This window comes from Protopterus annectens, chromosome 16.part0 (assembly GCF_019279795.1).
Source record: "Protopterus annectens isolate FY-2018-M chromosome 16.part0, PAN1.0, whole genome shotgun sequence".
NCBI lineage: Eukaryota > Metazoa > Chordata > Ceratodontiformes > Protopteridae > Protopterus > Protopterus annectens.
Window position 1 is genome coordinate 656,204,268 of NC_056750.1, and position 25,939 is coordinate 656,230,206.

Consider the following 25,939-nt stretch of genomic DNA (forward strand, 5'->3'; position numbering starts at 1 on the left):
GGGAGGAATCCTCCACCACTGACACCGAATCCACATACATTAGTGACTCCCCTGATTCCAAGAGGGGTCGGAGTTCGGAATACCCTTTAGGGGTAGGAAGCATGGGGGGACGTAAGCACAGGGGTAAAAACCATAGAGGATCTCTTTCTATCAATAGTGACATAAATGTAGAGTGTTCAAATGTACACAATATTTCTAAACATGTTTTATCACCTGAACAGAAATTATTATTGAATAAAGGTCTTGGTTTTATCCCTGGTTTCTTTGTGGATGAAAACATTTTTGTCTCTGATATCTTGTCATTTTGTAGAAAGCTTAATTTGAAATTGTATTTTGGCCAACAGGATCATTCTTAAAGATTGACTGAATTTCGATTCTATAAATCCAATTTTAGTCCACCCATGAACAAACATGTGGCCATTTTCCAACAGGCGGTCATCAAAGATTTGCATTGTAAACTAGGTTTTTCACAGATCCTCAGAAACAGCCTAACAATGGCTGAACAAAAAGCTCTCACAGATCTTAGAGCAAACACTATTTCCATTTTACCAGCGGACAAAGGTGGGGCAGTGGTCATTATGGACTCCAGTTATTACTGGGCAGAGGGAAGTAGACAATTGTCTAACCCTCAGCATTACATGAACATGCCCACCGACCCCACTCTGAATTTCAAAAAAAGAGATTGATGATTTTTTGCAGGAAGCTGTTGATCATGGAATTATCGGTGACAGAATAAGACAACATTTAATGGTAAAAGACCCGGGCAAACAATATCTATACTTATTGCCCAAAATTCACAAATCTTTGATTGCTCCACTGTGTAGACCCATTGTATCGGGTATTGGCTCCCTTACAGAACCATTATCAGTATTTCTGACTGAACATTTACAACTGCTACTGCCACATGTTAGAGCTAGGCTAAAGGACACAACTGAGTTTTTATAAATTGTGTCTGAGTCTGAATTAGAACCCCACTGGTTGGTGTATACCCTGGATGTCAAATCACTTTACATCAGCATTCCACACTGGGCAGGATTAACAGCATTACTATTTTGGTTAAATAAGGCCAATCTTTACAATCCAGGTTTTGGTACCTTGCTCATTTGCATGGTCGAACATGTCCTCACCAAAAATGTCTTCTATTTCAAAAATGAATGTTACTGGCAAATACAAGGTACAGCAATGAGGGCATCTTTTGCCCCAATATATGCGGATTTATATATGGGATATGTCGAAGAACATATATATGAGTCACATAACCTGTATTTGCCAGAGATTGACATATGGAGACTTTTTTGGATGACTGTTGGCTTATATGGAAAGGAGGCAGTGACTATCTGCAGGAATTCATTGAATACATCAGTGAAAACAAGTGGGGGGCTGAGTTCATGGTGAATTTTCACAAAGATGAGATTCACTTTTTGGATGTCAATTTACAGCATCAACCAGATAATACATTACGCACCACTGTTTATCGTAAATATCCACAATACAACAGCCTGCTACACGCCGCCAGTCTCCATCCCAAACACACTATTAATAATATTCCTAAATCTCAATTTTTGCACTTGAAGATAATCTGCTCATCACAGCAGGATTTGACACAATCTCTCCAAGATTTAGCTAACCGATTTCAAGCAAGGGGATATGGTATACAGAATGTGAATTCGGCCATGCATTGGGCAAATAAATCTAGGGCTTCTTTATTACAATACAAACACACATCCAGGAGGAACAATAAGGATAATTTGAGAATGGTCACTACATTTGGTAGGAATACAGCCTCTTTGACTGATGTAATTGATAAACATTGGAATATTTTGAAGGCTAATGAAGAATTGGGTGACATTTTGGGGGACAAATGCTCATATTCCTTCGGGTGGGGTAAGACACTAGGGTCCCATTTTTCTCACTGTAAAAGAAATCACTCATCAGGAAGTCATTGACCATCAAACAACATTAACAGGAGAGAGATTGGTTGGTTCATACCCTTGTGGACATTGCACCTTCTGTAAATATGTCTTCGAAACAAAATCATTTACTAGTAAAAACACCATGCAGGTTTATGACATGAATTTTTATGCCAATTGTGGAACAGACTGGATTATGTATCTGGTCACCTGCACTTGTCAAGCCTTTTATGTGGGGCAAACTTCTAGACAATTTAGGTATGGGATGTCAGAACATCTAGGAGACATCAGAAATGAAAGGGCCACCAATGTTTTATGCAGACATTCACTTGTTCATGATACTGCTAAATTTACTTTTACAGTCATTGATAAAATATCGGACAACAGACCTTTTAAAACAGGGTGGCATGGTATATTAAACATGAAGGAAAGGAAATGGATCGTGAAATTAGGGGGTTTATTCCCACCAGGATTAAATGACAAACTGTAGGGTTTTGTCAACATCTCCTTTCTCTTCATGGGTCTTGATACAATTTATGGATAAATAAGTTTCACAAGCTTAGTGTAGTTGAGGAATAAAAGAACAAAGAAAAAACTTTTTGTTTGCATTTTTACATTTTGTTGATTGTATTTTATTTTTAAGGTTCAGTATCAGACTGAATATTCATTAGTCAGGAAATGATGTCATTTGTCTTTAATTAGACAGAGTATGTATTGCAGTCTTTATACTGCCTTATTCTATGTACCACTGATGAAAGCAATATACTGAAACCAGTCTGGTTTTCTCAATAAACATTCACATTCCCAAGGTGCTGGCTCTCTTTTGTTTTATTACAGTTTGCTTGGCCTGTGCACCTACCGTACTTGCTAGCCTGCTTTTTCTGAACAATGAAAACTACCCTTGCAAAAACAGATGTTATGTGATCCTATCTCGCCTACATTCTGTACTGATGGGTTCGGAGCCGATCCTCAGCTCCGACTCTGCACGCTATACTATAGAACGAAGTCTCTTATTGGCTGAGCTATCCCACATCCCAGGATGCACCACCACTGCTTCCCCAGATCTCGTTTGCCGCTTTACAAGCAAAGACGTGGTCTCGGACTTGGCTGAGCTAAGTGCTTATTTCTTAAGAAATTTCTGTCAGGAATTTTTTGATAATCGACCCAAAAGCTGTTTTAACAGCTATCGTTGTTGTGTGACTGAGTTTGAGTTAAATTTTGTGGTAAAATTTATCTTTAATTTGAGGGAAAGGATCCCGTTTAAGTTAGAGGGGCCTTGCCCTCGCGCGTGATTGAAATACTTAGTGTGAGTCTTGTGGTAGTGTTATTAGTTGGTCAAGTATCCCGTTTTATGTTAGAGGGGTCTTGCCCTAATTCTCAACATCTTTAAGTAAATTTTGTGACTAAAGTTTCTTTTTTGTGTAGTGATTGTGTGTCAACATGTCTAAAGAGCACAGACCATCTGGGTTCAAAAAATGCTCTAAATGCAGCTACAAAATGTCCATAATGGACGATCACTCTTTATGTGTGTATTATTTAGGCCCTAAACACCTTCAGGAGTCATGCAGCGTTTGTCATGCTTTTTCCTCCCGGGTCTTCCAAGAGAGGAAAAACAAATTGATTCTAAAGGGCTTATTACACCTTCTTTTGAGGAGGCTTTATCTTCTTCCTCTTCACCTTCGAAGAAAAAGAAATCGCCGGCTTCGACCAGCCCATCGGAACCGGCCACAAAGAAATCTCGGCAGGCTTCTCCATCGGCTCCACGGACTTCGGAGCCGAGGGCGGAACGGTCTGCCTCGATGCCTCCAGCCTCGACTCCTCTGGCTTCGGAGCCGACGACTAGAGCTTCGAGAGGCGGGTCACCTTCATCGGCTCCACTGCCTTCGGAGCCAATGAGAGTTGCCCGCTCAGACTCTTCCTTCGCCAAGTCCACTTCGGCTCCGAGGGAAATTGCAATGGTTGTGGAGTCTCCCTCGGCACCGATATTTATCGAGACGATTCGGAGCCGGTCCCCCAGTCCTTCGGAACCGGAGGAGAAGTCGACTCGAACTCGTTCGATCTCTTCTCGATCTTCGAGGATTTCGGATTCGGACATTGACAGGGTACTTCAAAGGCTGTTTCAGTCTCCAGTCTTCCAAAAGTTGGTTTCGGCTCCAGCCCAGATAGCTCCAGCCCAGTCGGCTCCGGAGCTGATTGCCCACCCTGTTGCCTTGGTTCCTCCTGCAACAGCCTCGGCACCGTTGGAGTCTGTGCTAGTGGAGCCGATGGAGGTTTTCGGGTCGGCTCCGACCCTTACTCCAACCCCGACCTTCGGGTCGGAGTTCGGTACACGGACCTCCTCGGTCGGCCCCGGGGGTGACTCTTCAGGACCGATGTTTTCGGTTCCGAGCCTCCCTCTCGGTGCGTCGGCTGCGGGAGTGCCATCTACTGTTGTGGCCTCGGGGGTTGGACCTTCCCAGGACTCTTGGGGTCCGGCCTTCAGGGCCATGAGGAGTGCTTTGGCCAAATCTTCTTTGGCCACCTCCACCGTCTCACCGGCACCTTCCCTTGGCACGGAGACTGGTTCCTTTGTAGTCCCCCTGTCTCAAGACAGCGGAGCCCTGGGGCCTGAGGTCACCCCCATTGGGGGTTCCCCCCCTTCCTGAAGGTCCCTCCGAAGCGTCTTCGGAGGAACCTCCAAGGAAGAGGCAGTGCAAGAGGAAGCACGTCAACTCCCCTGATGAGTCTCTCACCTCGGACACCGACCTCGATGATGCGGAGGGATCTCCCAAGTCGTCCTCAGATGATGTCTCCTTTGCAGACATCTTGGAAATCCTGAAGCAACGAGGCGACTGGCATTCCAAACCCCCTTCCGCTGAGGAGTCGGTATTCCTCAAGGCCTTCGGGGCTCAGCCCTCCGCCTCCTGGGTGTCTCCGCCCTTCGATGAGCTTCTGGATTTGATCTCTCGAAGGGCGTGGGAGCACCCAGATTCTGTGGAACCGGTGCCAGCTCGCCCTAATAAATTTCTTTCAGCCCCCCCCGAAAAGGATTTCCTCTCCAAAGGTGTGGCTGTAGATGCCCTGGTGGTGGCATCTGCTACCCAACAAGATGTGGCAGAGGCTTCGGCATCCGTCCATCCTCCTAATAAAGAGTCCAGGAGCATGGATCGGTACGGGAAACACACCCTTACTTCAGCAGCCTTTACTTTAAGGTCTCTGAATTATCTGACGCACTTCACAAGACTTCAGAGGGATCTGGTCAAGGAACTTTCAGATACCCTCTCTGGTAACCTACCTGAACAGTTGGCCCAGATGGTTAGCTCTCAGTTGGCTACCCTATCATCGATATCGAACTCGTCCATGAGGCTCATTTCGTATGCAGCCGAGGGGGCGAGTAGAGCGGCGGGAACAGGTGTTGCTCTACGGAGACAAGCCTGGCTTCGCCTGTGTCATTTTGCGGAAGCCTTCAAGTCTTCCTTTGCCGACGCTCCCTTTGATGGGTCCTCTTTGTTTGGACCCAAGGTAAAGGACACCTTGACTCGCTGTGAACAAGAGGGTAAGACTTTGACTGCCGTAGGGGCACGGTTTTCCACTCCCTTCAGGCCTTATCCCAAGGCTAGAAGAGGGGGGAAAATGTGGTTCCGTAAATCTCAAAAGACTTACTCCTCACAGCAGGGCGATTCTCCCTACTAGAGGCAGAGGAGGGGGAAATTTTTCAGGATGACGCCGTCCCAGAGGCGGCGGAGGCCCCCGCAACACTGGAGACCGCGAGTCCTTTAGTGGTTCCTCAACCTTCCAGCATCCCTGAAGGATTGCCCGACTGTGCAGCTCCGGAGCCAGTCGGGGGTCGTTTTTCGAAGCACCTAAAGGCCTGGGAGAATATCACTCAGGACCGATGGGTGCTCCGAATCATCACCAGAGGTTACACCATCCCCTTTTCTCAACCCCCCCACCATCCCAAAAAATCCCGGACCCACCACCCAGTCAACGGGATCTTGCAGCCATCGAAATCTCAAAGCTGCTTCAAAAAGGAGTCATCCAACCGGTCCCCGTAGGCCAGACCGGCTTAGGGACTTACTCAAGATTCTTTTTGGTGCCAAAAAAGACCGGGGACTTGAGGCCCATTTTGGATCTCAGCAAGCTAAATCGATCAGTCAAGAAGTCCACGTTCCGGATGGTCACCTTGCAATCCATTCTCCCGCTGCTGGAGAAAGGTGTTTGGATGTGCTCCATAGATCTCAAGGACGCCTATTATCACATCCTGATAGATCAGGCGTCCAGGAGACACTTGCGCTTCAGCCTGGGAGACAGTCATTTTCAGTTCCGTGCACTGCCCTTTGGTCTCACCACAGCCCCCAGGGTGTTCACCAAATGTTTGGCGGTGGTGACTGCTCACCTGAGAAGTCTAGGATTCCAGGTGTTTCCATACCTAAACGACTGGCTCCTAACTGCCACCTCCAGGCGTCTACTCTTACAAAACCTAGCAGCCACTATATCTCTAGGCAAATCCATAGGAATCACCTTCAATTGGGCAAAGTCTGTGTTGCTGCCATCTCAGCGCATACGGTTTATCGGAGTAGAGATAGACTCAAAGCAAATGCGGGTCTATCTTCCTACAGAGAGGATAGAAACATTACAGTCTCAAGTTCGAGCCTTGCTTCTCAAATGCCGAGCCCCAGCCAGGATGGTCCTACAACTGTTAGGTTCCATGTCGGCCACCGTTCTCCTAGTCCCCTTGGCAAGATTACATATGAGGATTCTCCAGTGGCTCCTGTCAGTCCAGTGGTCTTATCAGGATCTCCCTCTCAGTCACCTCATTCTGATCACAGAGACGTGCAAACAGGACCTTCGTTGGTGGCTTCTTTCCTCCAACCTGGATCAGGGGCGACCCTTCGTTCCACCACCTCCAGTGGCCACATTGACTACGGACGCCTCCCAGACAGGGTGGAAGGGGACATTACCTGGGCAGGTCAGTCCAGGGCAAGTGGCATTCCGACGAGAGTCTCCTCCACATCAATATACTAGAAATGAGGGCGGTGCTTCTATCTCTGCAAGCACTACACGATTACCTCCCCCCGGGCATGATTGCCATTCAGTCCGACAACATGTCAGTAGTCTGGTACCTGAACAAGCAGGGAGGGACCAGATCCTACCCCCTTTGCAGAGAGGCCATGAAAGTATGGGATTGGGCGATTGCAACCAAACGTTTTCTGGTAGCAACACACATTCCTGCATTCCTGGGAGATCCAATGTGATAGCCGACAGACTGAGCAGAACTATTCTCTCCCCTCACGAGTGGTCTCTGAACGACAGAGTGGCAACTCAGATTTTCAGAAGATGGGGAACTCCTTGTTGCGACCTTTTTGCAACCCCCCTCAACACGAAATGCCAACAGTTCTTCTCTCTCACCCCAGTTCCGGGGGAGATTTCCAAGGACGCCCTAGTCCAAGCTTGGCCCACTGGCCTGCTATATGCCTTTCCACCGGTTCCCCTTCTTCCCAAGGTGATCCAGAAGGCGATTCACTTGGAGAGCAAAATGATTTTAGTTGCCCCATACTGGCCTCGTCAAGTCTGGTTTCCCTTTCTTCGGAAATATGCACTGGACGGTCCAAGGTTCCTGGACCAAGTTCCGGATCTCTTGACCCATCAGTCGGGACAGCTTCATCAGTCCCTCCACTCGTTGAGGTTAACAGCTTGGCTCCTCCTCTTCCGACCATAGTCAGGAACCATGCTTTGGACCCGGAAGTCATACATATCTTGTCCTCGGCCCATAAGACTTCTACTAAGAAAATGTATAACAGCAAATGGAAGAGATTTGCTATTTGGGCCCAACTCCGGGGATTAGATCCCATAACTGTCCCGGTGTCAGAGGTTCTGAAGTTTTTAGCTTCTCTGTTCAATCAAGGTTCTTCGGTCTCTACCATCAAGGTTCAATTGGCAGCTATTTCCAATTTTCATGAGAGCATAGAACCACCTTTGATGAGCAACAAGTTGTGTAAAGCCTTCATGAAAGGTGCTGGGCTGCTTGACCCCGATATCTCATCCCGCTCCACCGTGGGACCTTAATGTTGTGTTAGGTGCTTTGACCTCTTCCCCCTTTGAACCGGCAGCAACTTGTGACTTGAAATTTCTTTCTTGGAAGACCGCTTTCTTAGTTGCAATTACATCAGCCAGAAGAGTTTCGGAACTTCAAGCCCTATGTGTCAAACCACCATACCTGGTTTTTCACAAGGATAGAGTATCCCTCAGACCGAATCCATCCTTTGTTCCTAAGGTTTGTTCTAGTTTTTGTCTGCAACAGTCATTGGAACTTCCAGTTTTCTTCCCAAAGTACTCGAATAGAGCGGAATACATCTTTCACACCTTGGATGTTCACAGACAATTGCGCTTCTATTTGGATAGGACGCACCAAACACAGAAAACAGATCAGTTGTTTGTGTCCTTTTCAGACAATAAATTGGGCAAAGCCGTCACGAAAGTCACTATTGCCAAGTGGATCAGAGACTGTATCAGTCATACTTACTTCATTTCTAATAAAGAGCTCAAAACTACAGTGAAAGCTCATTCTACCAGGGCTATGGCTACTTCGGCAGCTTTTCATTCTAAGCTTGCCATTAGTGACATTTGTGCTGCGGCTATGTGGTCTTCTCCTCACACCTTCATTTCTCATTACAAATTGGACGTGGCATCTCGGGGGCGAGCTTCCTTCGGTTCCACAGTTCTCAGGAGTGTTTTCCAGTGAGCCACCCAGGAATCAGTACAGAATGTAGGCGAGATAGGATCACATAACATCTTTTAGTTATGTACTTACCATAACTTTAGATGTATGGGATCCATCTCGCCTACATTCCTAATAACCCACCCTCCTTCCCCCTGCCTTGGAGATCAGAAGAGACCGGATGGTTCGAGTTTAGCTGTTTCATCTTGAAACACCTGGCAATATTATATCAACAGTCTATGTGTGTGTGCATGTGTGCAGACAAACAAGATCTGGGGAAGCAGTGGTGGTGCATCCTGGGATGTGGGATAGCTCAGCCAATAAGAGACTTCGTTCTATAGTATAGCGTGCCGAGTCGGAGCCGAGGATCGGCTCCGAACCCATCAGTACAGAATGTAGGTGAGATGGATCCCATACATCTAAAGTTATGGTAAGTACATAACTAAAAGTTAATGAAAATGGAGAAGAGTAGAGGTCCCAGGATAGAGCCTTGTGGGACACCCAGAGTAATTGGGAGATGTTTGGATAAGTTATTATCCCAGAGGACAGCCTATTGTCTATTATGCATGCAGGATTTGAACTATTGGAATGCTAGTGTGTCAAGAGAGAAAGAGTTGAGCATATTAAGTAGTAATTGATGGTTGACCATATCAAAAACTTTAGAGAGATCAATGAACAGAGCAGAGGAGAGCATGTTATTGTTACGTTGTGTTATTAATGCAGTCTGTGAAGGATAGGAGAGCAGTGGTGGTACTGTGGAATGGTCTGAAACCATGTTGACAGTCAGCTAGAAGGTTATATTGGAGAATGTGGTCTAGAAATTGTTTGTGGATACATTTTTCCATAAGTTTGGCTAGTGGAGATAGTGCAATAGGTTGAAAGTTGGAGAGTTCATTTGAGTTCCCTCCTTTATGAAGTGGGAGTATGTGAGAGATTTTCCATAATGAAGGGACGGAGCCTTCAGTTATGGTTCTATTAATTAGAATAGAGATTGGGTAGGCAATAGGTTTAGCAGCAATTTGAAGGTATTCAGGTGGTAGGAGATCAGCTGAGGCTGTGCAGGGTTTGAGTTTATGAAGTAGTCTATAAATGAGGGCTGTAGGAATAGGTTTTAAGTGAAATGTAGGTGGTAAGGTAGTGGGGGGGTGGGGGTTGAGAAGGTGGTAGGGAGTTAGCTAGAGATTGGACAGTTTCAGTAAAAAAGCATTTGAAAGCATCAGCAATCTCATTAGGAGAGTTGTGGGAGAGAGTAGATGGGGAAGGAGTTTTGGAGTGTCCTGGATGTAAGAGTTTATTTATGCTAGACCAGAATCTTTGGAGTTGACTATGGTGATTTTGTTGTAGCTTGAAGAAATAGTTCTTGCAAAAAAACTGGCAACTTATAACCCAGGACAAGTGGGTTTTAAATGTAGTGTCCCAGGGATACAGATTTTATTTCCACATGTTGCCAACTCCAAACGGATGGCCAGATCTGCCCCCAAATCAATGGGCAGAGGCTCAGAAACAAGTACTTTCCCTCCTAAACTTGGGGGCAATTCAACAAGTACCAGAAGAGGAAAAGGGACAAGGTTTCTATTCCCAGACTTTTCCTGGTATCTAGAAAAGACAAATCATGATGTCCAATTCTGGACCTGTCTACTCTGAACACATTTCTGGACATTCCAAAATTCAAGATGCTGACTCTTCACCAGTTACTTCCTATGCTAGGCAAAGATGCCTGGTTGGCAACTCTAGATTTAAAAGAGGCTTACCTGCACATCCCAATCATGGAATCTTGCAGAAGATACCTCTGCTTCAAAGCAGGCTACTTGCATTATGAGTTCTCTGCACTGCCCTTTGGCTTATCTACTGCGCCCAGGGTATTTACAAAGTGTCTGGCTCCAGTAATTGCATTTTGCAGGCAAAGAAATATTCAAATATAGCCATACCTGGATGATTGTCTGATTCAGGCAGAAAGCAAGGCCATTCTTCTAAAACATCTGGCATTTGTAAAAAGGGTTCTAACTTGTCTAGGGTATACCATAAACGAAAAGAAATCACAACTGGTACCCTCTCAAAAAATTACATTCCTGGGTGCAAGCTTGAGTACAACTGCTCAGATGGCTTTCCTTATGCCAGAAAAGCAACTTTATTTGGTGACTTACTTCAAACAGATGGCCACAAAAACCCTGCTATCTGCAAGACAAATACTGCAAACTTTGGGCTTCATGGCCTCCTGCATTCTTCTAATTCCATATGCAAAACTGCATATGAGGAAACTTCAGTGGTACTTAAAAAGTTTATGGAGTCAACATTGTGACAGCCTGGAAACGATGATTCCTATCATTCCTTGCCTGCAACTAGAGTTCCTATGGTGGGCAGAGGCCTGCCACCAAAACAAGGGACTGCAATTCACACCACCCCCTGCCACACAAACCCTAACTACAGACGCATCAGACTGTGCATGGGGGGCTCATCTGGCAGGGAAGTGTATTCAGGGCAAATGGAGCCCAAATCAAATGCACCTTTATATCAATCAAAAACAAACGCTAGCTGTACAGAATGCACTGACAGCCTTCAAGAACTACCTTCATCCATACATAAACAAGCAGGGGGTACACATTCCTACCCCCTCTGCAAGACTAGCCATGGCATTGTGGAACACGGCCTTAAGCTATCAAGTACAACTACCAGCTCAATTCTTGCCAGGAAAGTTGAATATTTTGGCAGATAACCTAAGCGGAAATCTCATGGACCCACACGAATGGAAACTGGAACCACAGATTTTCAACATGTTGACACGCAAATGGGGGAGCCCAGACATAAATCTTTTTGCCTCACCCCAGAACTACCAGTTGGACAAATTTTGCACAAGAACTCCTCACAAAAAAGCCGGGAAAGTGGATGTTCTGTCCTTCAGCTGGGAAAACCAATCACTCTGTGCCTTTCCCCCTCTGCCTCTGCTCTCCAAAGTTTTACTAAAAGTCAAACAGGACAAACCAAAAATTATTTTGATTGCTCCAGACTGGCCTCGCCAACACTGGTACCCTCTCCTGCGCAGTCTGTCACAAATTTCTCCTTGGCACCTGCCTCAGACACCTTCCTTACTGTCTCAGCAGAACAACCAAATTCTGCACCCTCAGCTCCAGTCATTGAATCTTGCAGCTTGGCTAATCACTTAAATTCCCCCTTTAGCATCCCTCATCAAACCTGTGATGGATGTCATTTTAGAGGCGAGAAGACCTAGTACTAGAAAATCTTATGCTGACAAATGGAAAAGATTCTGTGCCTGGAATCATTCTCAAGGGATAAGCACAGCAGTGCCCAATTTACCTCAGATTTTGCAATACTTAACTGCGATGCTTCACAAGGGCCTGTCTTTTTCTTCCATAAAAATCCATGCCTCAGCCATTTCAGCTCATTACAACACAGAACCCCCCCCCCCTCTTCTCTCAAATTCTGCTAAAGCAGTATCTCAGAGGGGCCAAAAACTTGAGGCCACCCAGGACAGCGCCAACCCCTGCCTGGGACCTTAACTTTGTATTGGGGAAACTCAGTCTCCCTCCTTTCGAGCCAGCTGCTACTGCATACTTAAAATGTCTTTCCTGGAAAACAGCCTTCCTTTTAGCAATCACTTAGGCTAGAAGGATTTCTGAATTACAGGCCCTTATGGCAGTGGAGCCTTTCATCATCTTTCATGCGGACAGGGTGTCACTCAGGACCAACCCATCCTTCATGACCAAGGTGGTATCCATTGTGGCTCTTAATCAGTCCATTCATTTGCCAACTTTCTTTCCCAATCCACAGAACAAGGGGGAGCGGATTCTGCATTCATTGGATGCAGACAACTTAGATTTTACTTGGACAGGACTACATCTCGAAGAAAATCTGAACAACTGCTGGTAGCATTTGCTGCAAGGGCAGAGGGAAAGGCTATTTCAAAGCAAATCATTTCCAAATGGATAAGCCATTGTATTCATTTCTGCTGTAAGCACCATGGAAAACCTATCCCCCAGGGGATCAGATCCCATTCCACCAGGGCTGCATCTACTTCTACAGCCTTTTTCAGAGGTATTCATACCAGGGATATTCTAGAAGCTGCTAACTGGAGTTCAGTTCATACTTTCACCAAGCATTATCATTTACCGATTTTCTCTAAATCCAAAGCTGGCTTTGCCACTGCTGTTTTGCAGGGCCTTATAGCCTGTCCCGTTGCTGTATAAATCCATCCTCCCAACCATAGCTTTGGGAATCTACCCAAATGTAATGACTGCAACAGTGAAACACGAAGAACATAGTACAGTTGTGTACACTTACCATAAATGTAGATGTTCACGTGTATTCACTGTTGCAGTCCTGGTTACCCTCCCTCCAGCCCCCTGTTTTTTCTTTTACTATGCCTCTACTTCCTATTACTACACTTAAAAGCCTTTTTGGTGTATTTGCTTTTGTTTGGAGGTATATTTTTGTGTTTTAAATTATTTATATATATTTTGCTCCCCATTTGGGGGGTACCTGATATCTGGGGCAAGAAAAACTGATGTAATGCCGTCGGCTGCATGTTTTATACCCATGATGACTTATGTATGATGTTTGCTGAACTAAAGTTTTTTGTTTTCTTCCCTGAATCATAAAATCATACAAAGCTCAAGGCTACCAAGTCTTGCAACCATTATGCCTTGCCAGTTCCCACACTAGACTGTAGGGTTAGGCCAGTCGAGCATGGGGCGTCTCTGAGTACTCATCCAGTTATCCAGATCCTGTTTAAAGGAAGGAAGCTTGCCACACTGCTATATGTGTTGCAGACAGATCCTTATGTGGGGAGAGTCTATTCCTGAGGTGAGGGAGATGCTGAATGATGAATCTGTCTCCAACTTGTTTTATTGATCTGACAAAATAGGTTTAGTTTCTTTGTTCCAGTGTTTATGAGACTGTTTGATATGTGAAGTTGCGAGAGCTACTGTGTCCCCTGGTTGCTCATTAGGCAAAGCACTGGTTTCCTTCAAGGAGTCTGTAAGGCACAAAAACAAGAGTGCGCTTCTAGTCTTTTCTGGTAGCTTAGGGATTTTAAATTCATGATCCTTTGTGATGTACCTTTGTGGTCTTTCCAACTGTTTATATCGGGTGAGGTACATCCCAAGAGGGATGTTGTATTCTATAATGATCTGATTGTCGTTGAATACAAGGATACAATAGTATATTTAGGTCTGGTTGATATTCCCTTGGCGATTTGCTGTACAAAGTAGAAGAATTTCCTGACAACCGTTACTTCATGGTGATTGAAGGAGAGAGAATTATATTCCCAGGTCTTTAACTGTATTTTCATTTTAAAGTGAGTTATGCTGTGTGTATGAATTGCATTCCAAATTTGATAGTGTTGCTTTTTTAACATTTAATTTAAGCCCATTTTCAAATCATCAGACATTTACAAGTGTAAGCTCCTGCTGGGAGGGCTCCTCTGTCTGGAGGGAGTTGACAATGACTCCCATTTTTCAGTCCTCCACAAACTTGGTTAGCCATAGATCTTGGCTTTTAGCTTGTAAGTCACAGAAGTAAATATGGAACAAAAGCAGTTCCAGCACTGAGCCCTGTATGATACCACTGGTCACCTTCATGAACTCTGATGCAGTCCCTGCCACCCACACCATGTGGGTTCTGTCTTTAAGCTAATTTGCTAACAATCTTCCCACATTAGGGTCTCTGTTTGTAGTGCATTTAGCTGATTAATTATGGTAGCATGGGGATGTTGTCAAATGCCATAGTTAAATCAAAGTAGGCTGTAGGCTGTGTATGTAGTGTGACTGGTTTTAGCAGCTTGTGTTACCTTATTGAAAAAATGTATCTGGTTCATTATACTGGATCTACATGATGGTCTGCACTGTTGTTTCATTGCATCTGTGTCATCAAGTAATGTTGATGCATTTTCTGTTTAGGTAGCGTTGTGTTTAATCAGTTTAAGTACAAAATGCATAAATGCTGTAAAATCTGATTAAATTATTTCTGTCCAGTATGTTCATCTTAAAGCAAATCCAAGTGTAACCTTCAAAAAGGATGGTTACAGAGCTAGAATTATCTTAATTTAATATTGTGCTGGGATAGAGTCAGTGTTGTGGGCACTTTGGATCTAAGGTAATGACTCTGGTAATGTGGGTGGGCTTTCTTATATCTGTGGCTGTAAGATGATGTGGGAGGCTTTTATAAACAATCATACATTTACAAGTGTTATATGCCTTTTATCAGACTAGCACCATACTGAACTGTTTCTCTGCACGAGAGGTATTAACCATTGTTATGATGTAGGTTGAACATTATGATCACACAGTTAAACCAAATGAACTTTAGCTATAACATCTATGAGTTACACTTTAATAATGAAGTATCCTGCCATGCTTGTATGGATGTTGTTCTGTACATATGCTTGTGTGTTACAAACATCATTTAAAGTATAGGTTAACTATGTCTGGTAGTATACTTAGTAAGTATGCAGAATTGACTTCATGTAGCTGTTCTTCAGCATCTATTTCTGTCAAGATAATTAATATGTATTATTTATTTAAATTGTTAACCAGGAAAGATCCAATTGGACTGGGTCCATTTTCAATGGATGTCCGGGGAGAAAAGCTCCATGATAACAAGAAGAGACAAGTTAATACAATGTGAAAGTGTACATAAAATGTGAAAATATACAAAATACAAAAGTGGGAAACACAAACATAATATTTACAGGCAGACATGTACAAGAATCAGAATTAGCCTGAAGAAGCCTGTTGGCGAAAGCGCTTACTTTGTTCTACATCGAGTTTACAATTAAAGCTTTTTTATATTTTATATTCTTTGAAGTTATTGAAGTGGTTATTGATTCGAAGTTACGCTATTGCAATAGTGAACACGTTTTATTGCCGCAAGGAACAGCGTGTATGGTGACTGAATTCTGTACTCTGTTTTTTATTACGCTGGTTCCTGCCTCAGCTGGTGTATTGCTCTGCATTTGGATTGTTTATGTACAAGAATCAATTGCAGTAATTCATGCAGGAATTAACCTGATATGACATTATTTACAATATCTGTGGACAAAGTCTTACAAAAAATAGAATAGTAGTGACTACATTTGCTATTTTATATAGAGTGAAGGGCAGTTTACATTTTCTTAATGAGTATACACTGAAGGAGATAGTAAGACATTGTGGCTTAATTGGAAGTAGGTAAGAACAAGTGATGATAATGCATGGACAGATCCAGCTTTTCCTGAGATGTGGTTTTAGTAGTCTTTTAAACTTAGTGTTTGTTGTAGCAGAGGATATGTTATTGGGGAGGTTGTTCCATTTTTTAGCTATGATGTGGGAGAAGAGGGCTTTGCCTGCAGTGTTGTTTGCAGATGTGATATTGAGGAGAGGTTTGTTTGATGAGCGGAGAGGGCGACTGGAAGAGTAGGAGGTTAGTAGCTGTTTTAGGGCTGGAGTTCTCTCTGTGTAGTTTATGATGTTGAAGGTGTAAGAGAGTTGTAGATAAGATAGTAGGTGTGGGAATTCACGCCGTTGTAATTGTTTTAGTGCTTGGCAGTGATGTGTTCTGAAAGGGGAGTTGTTGGAAAATGTGGCTATTTTATTATAGCATGACTGTAGCTTGTTCAGATGTGATTTTTTTTTAATATGTGTCAGGATTGGGACAGTATAGGTGAGTGTTGATAAGAGGTGAGTTTGAGCTAGAGTGAGCATTGCTTTGTCTGGGAGGAAGTCCTTGTGTCTGTAAAGGGTTCCCATTTTTTTATGAACTTTCTGGATAGTTTGAGCTATGTGTAGATCAAAGGATAGGTTATTGTCCATTTCTGTTCCTAGGAGCTTTGTGTGGGTGGATGGGGAAATGATAGTTCCATTTTTAGATAGGATAGAGTAATTAGTGGGAGTATTCTTTGTTTTATTAGGGGTATGCAAGAGATGTTTTGTTTTGTTGGGGTTTAGGATAAGTTGGATGTCAGTGATCCAAGTTTCAATGGCTGCGAATGATTCTTGGGCTTGCTCTTGCAAAGTGTTGACAGATGGGGCTGCACAGATGAGTGTAGAGTCATCTGCATACTGTATTATTGAGGCTTGTTTGGAGGCGGTGTATAAATTGTTTGTAAAAATAGAGAAGAGAAATGGGCCTAATATTGAGCCTTGTGTTACCCCTATGGAGTTTGGGAGAGGGGGGATAGGTGATTTAGCCATTACACAGATTGTTTTCTGTCTGATAAGTAACTTTTGAACCAGGAAATAGGAGAGGTAAAAGGATAGTGAGTGGAGCAATAGTTTAGGATGTGAGACCATGTCAAATGCCTTTGACAGGTCCAAAAAGATAGATACATAGTTGTTGTTTCTGTGATTAACTAGATTGGTGAAGGAGAGAAGGGCAGAGGTTGTACTATGGTGAGGCCGGAATCCGTGTTGGTTGAAGGAGAGGAGATTGTTTGTATTCAAGTATTGCACGAGTTGGAAATGTAAGCATTTCTCTAAGAGCTTGGATAAGGGGGAGAGAATAACTATAAGCCAGTAGTTGGAAAAGTCATAGGATTTTCCACCTTTATGTAGAGGTATAATGTATATTTTCCATAGTTGAGGTACATAGGCTTCCTGAATGGACCTGTTTATGAGGATTGAGACTGGGTAGGATAGGGAGTCAGCTGCGATTTTTAGGAATTTTGCTGGCATTCTGTCTGCTGCAAGAGTAGTAGATTTTAGGGTGAGGAGGAGGAGTTTGATTTTAGATGGAGGACAGGTAAGAGAGAGAAAGATGGAAGATTAGTAGTACTGCAGGGAGGGTTTCCTGCAGTTGTGACTGATGAGTTGGTAGCGCTGAGTATTTGGTTCAACAGAGTTTGGATTGAGTTTATGAAATGACAGTTTAATTGGGAAGCTATATCGTTATTGTTCGAGTTGGGAGTGGTAGGGGTGGAGGTAGTGATTTTGCCTGGTTTTAATAGGGAGTTGATACCATGCCAGAACTTTTGGGGGTTATTTAGATGTTTATTTTGGAGATCAAAGAAGTAATTTTGTTTGTCTAGTTTAGTATGTTTTTTAGCTAGGTTCCTAAATTGATTATAGTTTTGTTTAGTTTGACAGTTTTTTTCTTCTTTCCATTTCTTCAAGGCCTTGTCTCTGGTTTTTAATAGGGTCTTGTGTCCTTGGTTAACCAAGGGGCATAGTTAGTTTTAGTTTTGATCTTTCTCTCTGGTGCAATGGAGTTTAGAACTGAGATAAATATGTTATTAAAATAGTCTACTGTCTGATCAAGGTGGAGGGTTTTTAGAGGCTGACAGTTACATTGCTTTAGAATACTATTTAGCTTGTCTGTGGTACAGTTATGATCATCTCTGATTTGTCTATAAGTAATGAATTTTTGACTAGTTGTACGTTTCCTTAGGAGAAAAGTGGGCAGATGGTCACTGAGTGTGTCTGGTAGACAACCAGTCTGGTAGTGGTGTTTGGGGTTATTTACTAGTGTCCAATCAATGATTTTTTTTTTTTATCAATTCTGGTGGGTTCCTGAATTAATTGGGTGAAACCTTAGAGGTTTATGTGGCTAATGGGGTTGCTGGAGCTGCAGGCTAGCCAGTCAGTATTAAGGTCACTTAATAAGACTGTTTCTTGAGGGGAATTCAGATTAAGCCACTGAAGGATTTCCTCTATGACTGGTGAGTTTTTCCCGGGAGGAATATAGCAGCACATAATGTTTATTGTTTTATCTTTGTTTAATGGTAGGGTAGAGGCTATGATTTCGGAACAAGGAAATGTAGGTAGGGGGAGTATGGAATGGTTTTAGGTTTATTTCATTTTTGAAAAGTATTGCTACTCCACCGCCTTTCCTATTTGTTCTATCTAGCCTTATGATGTTGTAGCCTGGTGGTAGGATTTCTTCACTAGGGATATATGGTTTTAGCCACGACTCAGTAATAGTTAGAATATCAGGAGAGTAGTTAGTAATAAAAGCATGCAGTTCTTGGAGTTTGTTGGAAATACTTCTAATGTTGATATTAATTATTATTAAATAACCTTGTGCTGCTCAGCCATGTACCCACTAACATTTAATCTGACTTGGATTGCCTTGCTGAGGCTCATTACCTTCCTCCTGTAGGGTATGTCCGTTTCAGGTAGCTTGTTTGAATGATGACCTATAAATAACTGTATGGTAGACATGAAACCAAAGTACTTTCTCAAGACATTTCTTTCAAATATGTCCTGAAATGGTACTTTTCTTATGGTTTTGCAAGAATTACGATCCTCTATAACCATGAAGAATTCTGGGGTCCCACAGACTAAAATAGATTCTAGTAAGGTTAATTTTGGCACCTCACCATCAGTTGAAGTACATTCAGGTTAACGTTTCAGGGTGTACATTTCCATTTAATGAATAGTTATGTTTGTTATTTTTTCATTATCTAAACCACAAATATAATCAAAAGTGGTATGCCACCATCGTCACTGAGACAGACCCTAATGCCCTTTTTTCCTTTAAAAACAAGTATTCTAGATGTTAATATTTAAAATGGTCATTTTTGTGATGATTGTTGGGTCAAAATTGCTAAAAGTTTGGAAACTTAACTTGGTTTAAAGTAGAGAATTTGCCTTATTGAAATGTCACATTAACCTTGAACTTAGAATGTGTATTTTTCTGAGATGCGTTTTTTATCAACTAATTTTGCATTCTGTCATATAGGATCACACAGTTAAACAAGCTGAGCAAATTATTAGTTATGTATTACTTGTACTTCCTTTAATGTAAACAATTTTTTTGTCTTTTGTAATGATAGTTTCAGAGTGTTCCAGTGAAGATACTGAACAGGAGGAGGATTTCACATTTCAGGATACAAACAGCAATGCAAATACAGAAGATTTGAAGGATGCAGTCATGCACAAAGACGATGTATGTGATTCACAGCAAACAGAAGAACATTTAAATTTGCACGTGGGCAACAAAGACTTTGATTCAGTTCTGTCAGGAACACTTAAAGACTCTACAACAGAGTTTCATCAGGAGCAAGAGACCTTATCAGAAGAAGATTCTGACCACGAGCAGTTACTTGGACAGAGGAAAAAACTGCAAAATGATCAGTTAGAAAAAACACAGGTCAAAGTGAGCAAAAGGAGATGTGTGCATACACAAAACTGGTTAAAAACAAGCTCTTCTGATAGGAGGACTAAAAGGACAAAAGGGAAAGAATTGTATATTAGCATGAACAGCAGTAGTTCAGAAGAGGAAGCAGATGGGACAAATAAAGGAAAGTTTTCTTCCTCCAGAAAATATAATGGCATAGATACAAAAACAAAGCCTGTAAGAACATTAGGGTTTTTTTCTGCATTCTCTGAAATTCCCAATAAAAGACTGAAACCACATAATAGTTCAGAGGAACGAATGCAAAATACTAGGGCTAAGGACCGGAAAGATGTGTGGTCTAGTATTAAAGGACAGTGGCCTAAAAAGATACTTAAGGAGCTTTTCTCAGACTCAGACACAGAGACTGCTGCATCCCCTCCACATGAATCAGTAGAAGAAGTTGATGCAACTGTTCAAGTTGAGCCCGTTACAGAAGATAAAACTCCCAGTGCCACTGTCACAGAAGTATCATTACCAGTTATTACTGATATGAAGTCCAGTGAAGACAAAGCATTAGACATAAGTGATAAAAAAAATGATTTTCCAAGCAGTGGTAGTAATTCCTTGCTAAATACACCTCCAGCTACACCAGAGTCGCCATCTGCTCAAAATGTGTCAGAGCCATGTCAAAATCTGCCACTCGTCACTGTTCCTCCTCATGCCTTGCCTACCAACCAGGAAGATGTACAAAGTATTAGGAGTGAAACTGATAGTACGGTTGAAGTAGACAGTGTAGTTGGGGAAATGCAAGATCTGCAATCTGAAGGAAACATTTCTCCAACTGGATTTGATGCCAGTGTTAGTTCCAGCAGTAGCAATGTACCAGAAACAGAGCACAAGGACAAAGGTAATAAGAAACAGTGTAATTGTTTTCAGATATTTCACCAGTATGCCATACTGGGGTAAAAGTGAATTGTTTCCACATTACAAGGTAGGAAGAATGAAATAATGAAGTGCACTTTCCTTTGTAATTAAGAGTGCATTTACTCAGCCGTACCTTTAATGAGTGGGTTAATTTGTGTAGTTTGGATAAATGTGTTGGCATAGTTTCCAAGTGCTTACCAGTTTTTAGATATTACACTTAATAATTTAGCACACAGGTAATGTGCATTTCATACAAACAGAAGTCATTTGGAAAACATGCAAATCAGGTAAGTGTGAGTGATGAGATTTGCAAAAGTACAGTAAATTGATATAATTGGAAACCATCATCATTAAGTTTTAGGTAAATTTCAGGATCTTGTGGCTTAATGTCAAACTCTCAGGATCACTCAGTTTGAAGTCTTTAGTCCATCTTTTTAGTGGTATTTTGCTTTTAGCAGCACATTTTCTGTGTTATGCAGTTAATGACAACTATTAGAATTTCCACATTCATTGTTCTTGTACTTAAAACTAAATCTCAAATGCCTGTTTAAATCAGCTGTATGAGATTTTTAGTTGCATAGGATGTTTTGCTTAACCACAAAAACACCATGCAGCTGCTGCTTCTAAATGAACATCTCAGGGTCAACTCATTGAAAAATGTCCCAGAAGTGTGAATGGTATGTAAGCACACACTCACGGACACACACACACACACACACACACACACACACACACACACACACACACACACACACAGATGTAGCATTTTTGTCCATGATTGATTTGATTGAAAAACATTTGTCTTTCTTTTTTTGCAGGGGGTGTGGAGGATGTGGAGTGGGGGCTGTTATGGAGATGTGATGCAAAGTATTATACTTGTGTGTGTCTATATCTGTCTGTCTGTATGTATAAATAATCCCTGACAAGAAACCAGCTCATTTGTGATTACCTCATACAGTTATGATCACAAAAGAGCAAAACCTCAGAAATGCAAGTAAAACACAAAAATGCAGTTTTACAGGTAGGCACAACCTCTCCTACACCCTAACACTCCTACTCTTTATATATACCAATTCTAAGGTAGCACCACGACAGGGAAAGTTTAAAGCCTCAGCACAGTAGCAACTCAATCTTCCAAGGAAAAGCTCAGCAGTCGTACACCAGTAATTAGATATACCTATGTCCGCTATTCATGAACAGGCCTGCCTCTCGTTCTTCATGTGTATATATGAATATATATATATATATATATATATATATATATATATATATGAATATATATTTATATATGAATATATATATGAATATATATATATGAATATATATATATATATATATATATATATGAATATATATATATATATATGAATATATATATATATATATGAATATATATATATATATATATATATAATGTGTGCGTGTGTGTGTGTGTGTGTCTGTACACATACACACACACGTATATATATATATATATATATATATATATATATATATATATATATATATATATGTATGTATATATATATATATATATACACACACACACACACATACATATGTATGTTTGCATATACATCTCTTTATCAGAAACCATTAATTTAAAATGCTTTGTTATTTCAGAATAGTTCCCACTCTCCACACCTCAGGCATACCACCCCAAAGTCACAGTTGTGATGTATTTGTGGTACAGATGAACATTACCAGGTTGTGACAACAGATATGGCCCATCAGTTTACCACTGTGGGTATAATAAGAATAGGGTTCAAAATATATACGAGATTGATAGAAAATGGAAATAAATATTAACTTACAGTGAGTATCCTAATATACCAGAAATGCAAGAAGATATTAGATACGTTACTGCAAATGCCAGTATTTATTAGTTTTATGATTAAGAAAGTTATTACTAGATTTTGGTCAATACAGTGGGGCCATAATGTGTTTAGTACTATTCTGCTAATGAGTATCAGTTCATTTTTCAAAGGAGTAATAATCTAGCTTAATTTTCTAGATATTAAAAGAAGTTCATGATAAGTCAGTATTCTGGTGTAGATGATTTAAAGGGATGTAAGACTTCTAGATATTGTACTTTTTGATAGCATGTTTTGAAGTGTGCACATTTCACTACTGAGAACACCAAAAAATCACTTGTAATATGACATCTTACTTCTTATGCCACAACCTGGATAGCATACTTAGCAATATGCATTTTGCCTTTCTTTGTATTTTAGTCAAATCAGTATGATGTTTAAGGACAGAATACATATACATGTAAGTGACCGCTACTGCCAGTAAGAGAAGAGTGCTTTTTACACAAACGTATTGGTCCTTCTGATCTCAGTATTTACTTTTATTGGCATTTATCCCACACAATGTAGTTCAGATTGCTGTCACTGTAATACATCATAAGGCAGGTGCTGCCCTCCAGACCTTGTTGTCCTTCAGGTCAGTCATTCAGTCAAGGTCCCATCTGCTTGAGTTAGTGGTAGCTCAGGTGGATGTAAGAGATCCCACAGCACCTATCAAAAAGAGTCGGGGTCCTTTATTATACACAACTATTTACACATTTACAAATGTATACAGGTTAATATGTTTACATATTTACAAAAATATACGTCAAATTTTCATACCTTCATAATTTCAAAATTCCCATATCGACCCCCCCCCCACTCCTTTTTCCATAACCACCACTTAATTTTTTCTACTATATTTCGTATTATCCAATTTTCATTCTGTGTAATCTCATTCAGTCTTTCATTCCAAATAGTCCAAATGATACAAAACACTTCAAACTTTTAACATATTTCCTGCTTGCACTTTCATAAAACACATAATGTTAGGTAGTCCGATCTCACCTTCATTTTTACATATGGGTTCGGAGCCGGTCCCCTCCTCCGACTCGGCCGATTTACAAGCTGGAAGAATTCTGGTTGGCTTGTGGCTAAGCAGGTATCCCATGGTGCACCAGTACCATCCCCAGATCTCGTTTGCCGCGTCAACGAGTTTGGTTGTACTTCTCTTGGCCCTGACTAAGTTTTTCAAATTCTTTATATTCAATATCGTATTTCAATGCTTTATTAGAACTTTTATTTATTAGAACTTTTATGGTATTTTAGTGTTGCTAATATATTAGGCAGTTGTATTGTTTGCCCCTTTTGAGTGCAACTTAGTTTACTAGTGGTTATTGGTATCCTGTGTGCCAGTAAGTTTTAGGCGCCATTGCGCATTTTGTGATTATTAGGTAGAGTATTAGTTTTTGGCGGTTTTCCCCTCTTAGTCAGCAGGGGCTCCTGTTGTCTTGTCTGTTGTTATTCTGACCTTTTTTGGTCACCTTTGGCAGTTAGTTTTCTGCTATATTGAGATTGTTTGTTTTTGGCGGTGATCCGCTTGTGAATTTACTAGGATTGCAGCCTCCCTAGTATACTATGTGTTATTAGAAATATAAAAATGTATTGTGTCATTTACGGTTTCTCTTGTGTGAGTGGGCTTTCCTTTCTGGTCTGTTTAAATTAGAAGACCTAGCTTTCTCTACACCGGGCTAGGACCGTTTAAGTTAGAGGACCTAGTCCTCGTGTAACTCCTTCTCAGGGCTAGGCCTGTTTTAGTTAGAGGACCTAATCCTCCTTCTTTTTTTCTCTTTCAATCTCTCTGGGTTTTGTGTGTGTAATAATGTCTAAGGAAAGTAAGGAGCATAAACCCTCGGGGTTCAAAAAGTGCATGAAATGCTCTCAAAAGATGTCTTTAACGGATGGCCACAGTAGCTGTGTCTATTGCCTAGGGGCAATCCACTTGCAGGAATCGTGCTTGTTTTGCCATGCTTTCTCTCCTAGAGTGTTACAGGAGAGAAAAAACAAGCTCATACTCAAGGGTCTATTGAAACCATGCTTTGAGGAAGCACTATCCAGTTCTTCGGCTTCCTCTAAGTCTGGGAAATCAAAATCCTCAAAAAGGCTTTCTCCGGTGCTGGCTGGTGTCCCGGAGCCACCTCCTAAACAGTCGAAACAGTCCAAATCTGCCTCTTCGACTCCTCAGCATTCGGAGCCGAAGGAGAGCATCATGGTGGTGTCAGAGTCTGTTACAGGTGTTTTGGAGCCAATCTCTGAACCTATTGATACAGCAGTTGACTCTGCTGCTCGGAGCCAGTCTGTAAGCTCCCTACCGGTTTCCGTAACAATTAAGTCTCCAGTGCCCCCCAGGTCAAGATCCCCTACTGTGTCTTCCAGGGGCCTCTCAGAAGAAGATGTGGAGAGAGGGTAGTACTGAGACTCTTGAAGTCGTCTGCCTTATCAAAATTATTGTTGGCTCTGACCCAATCTGCTCCGGAGCCACTTGGCCCAGCTTTGCCCTTGTCTGCTATTCCTCCTCTGAGCCATACTGGCCTTTCGGAGCCGGAGTGCTTCGTGTCAATGGAAGAAATGCTGGCTCCAGCTCACTTTGTTGCTGCCTTGGAGCCGGGTTCGGCTCTGACACGGTTGGTGCTGTCCGTCATGTCCAGGGGCTGACGCTTTCCTGTTGGCACCAGCAGGGAGGGTTGGAATCGATCTTCTTCGGTTCTGAGCCTTCCTCTCTGTGTTCTGGCCAGGGTGAGCTCGGACCCTGCATCTATCTCAGAGCCGACAGCTCTGGCTCCACTGCTGACCCTCGTCTCTTCGGAGCATGGGAGGTCTTCGAAGCTGGAGAGGTCAGCGTTTGAGATGATGAGGAGCATGCTGTCTCATTCTCCAGCCCATTCCAGTGGCACCAGCACTCTTCCCCGAGAGCACCCACTTCAGTCTCAGCCCCTACTCCCTCTGGAGACAGCAGAGACCCGCAGCCTCAGGAGCCATCGGCTGGTGGCCCCCACTCTTCCAAGGCTTCCCCGGAATGTCCTTCCGAGGAGCCTCCCCGGAAGAGGTTATGTAAGAGGAAACATGTTGACTCCCAGGATGAGTCTTTGACATCGGACACTGACCTCAAGGAGTCAGAAGGGTCCCCCAAGTCATCCTCTGATGATGTCTCCTTTGTGGACATTTTAGAGATCCTTAGGCAGAGGTACGACTGGCCCACTATTAACTCTTCTGATGAGGAGTCGGTGTACCTGAAGGCTCTCGGGTCTCAACATTCTGCCTCTTGGGTGTCTCCACCTTTTGACGAACTGATGGATCTAGTTAGTCGAAAGGTGTGGGATACTCCTGACACCATGGAGCCAGTCCCCAGGAGACCGAACAAGTTTTTGTCTGCCCCTCCTCGTAAAGAGTTCTTGTCCAAGGGCGTTCACGTAGATGCCATGGTGATGGTGGTGGTGGCGGCAGCCACGAAGAAGGAGTTGGCAGAGACTTCTTCATCTGTTTATCCGCCAAACAAGTAGTCTCGACAGATG

At 42.4% G+C, this 25,939-nt stretch overlaps 1 protein-coding gene across 1 annotated transcript in view; it reads left to right on the plus strand.

Annotated features, from left to right (window-relative positions):
- ARID4B (AT-rich interaction domain 4B) overlaps positions 1–25,939 on the plus strand; it is a 2,517,944-nt gene that overhangs the window by 2,098,771 nt on the left and 393,234 nt on the right. Inside the window, exon 17 of the mRNA XM_044058160.1 lies at positions 19,370–20,560. Coding sequence (XP_043914095.1) covers positions 19,370–20,560 — 1,191 coding nt within the window. The remainder of the gene's footprint in view (positions 1–19,369; positions 20,561–25,939) is intronic.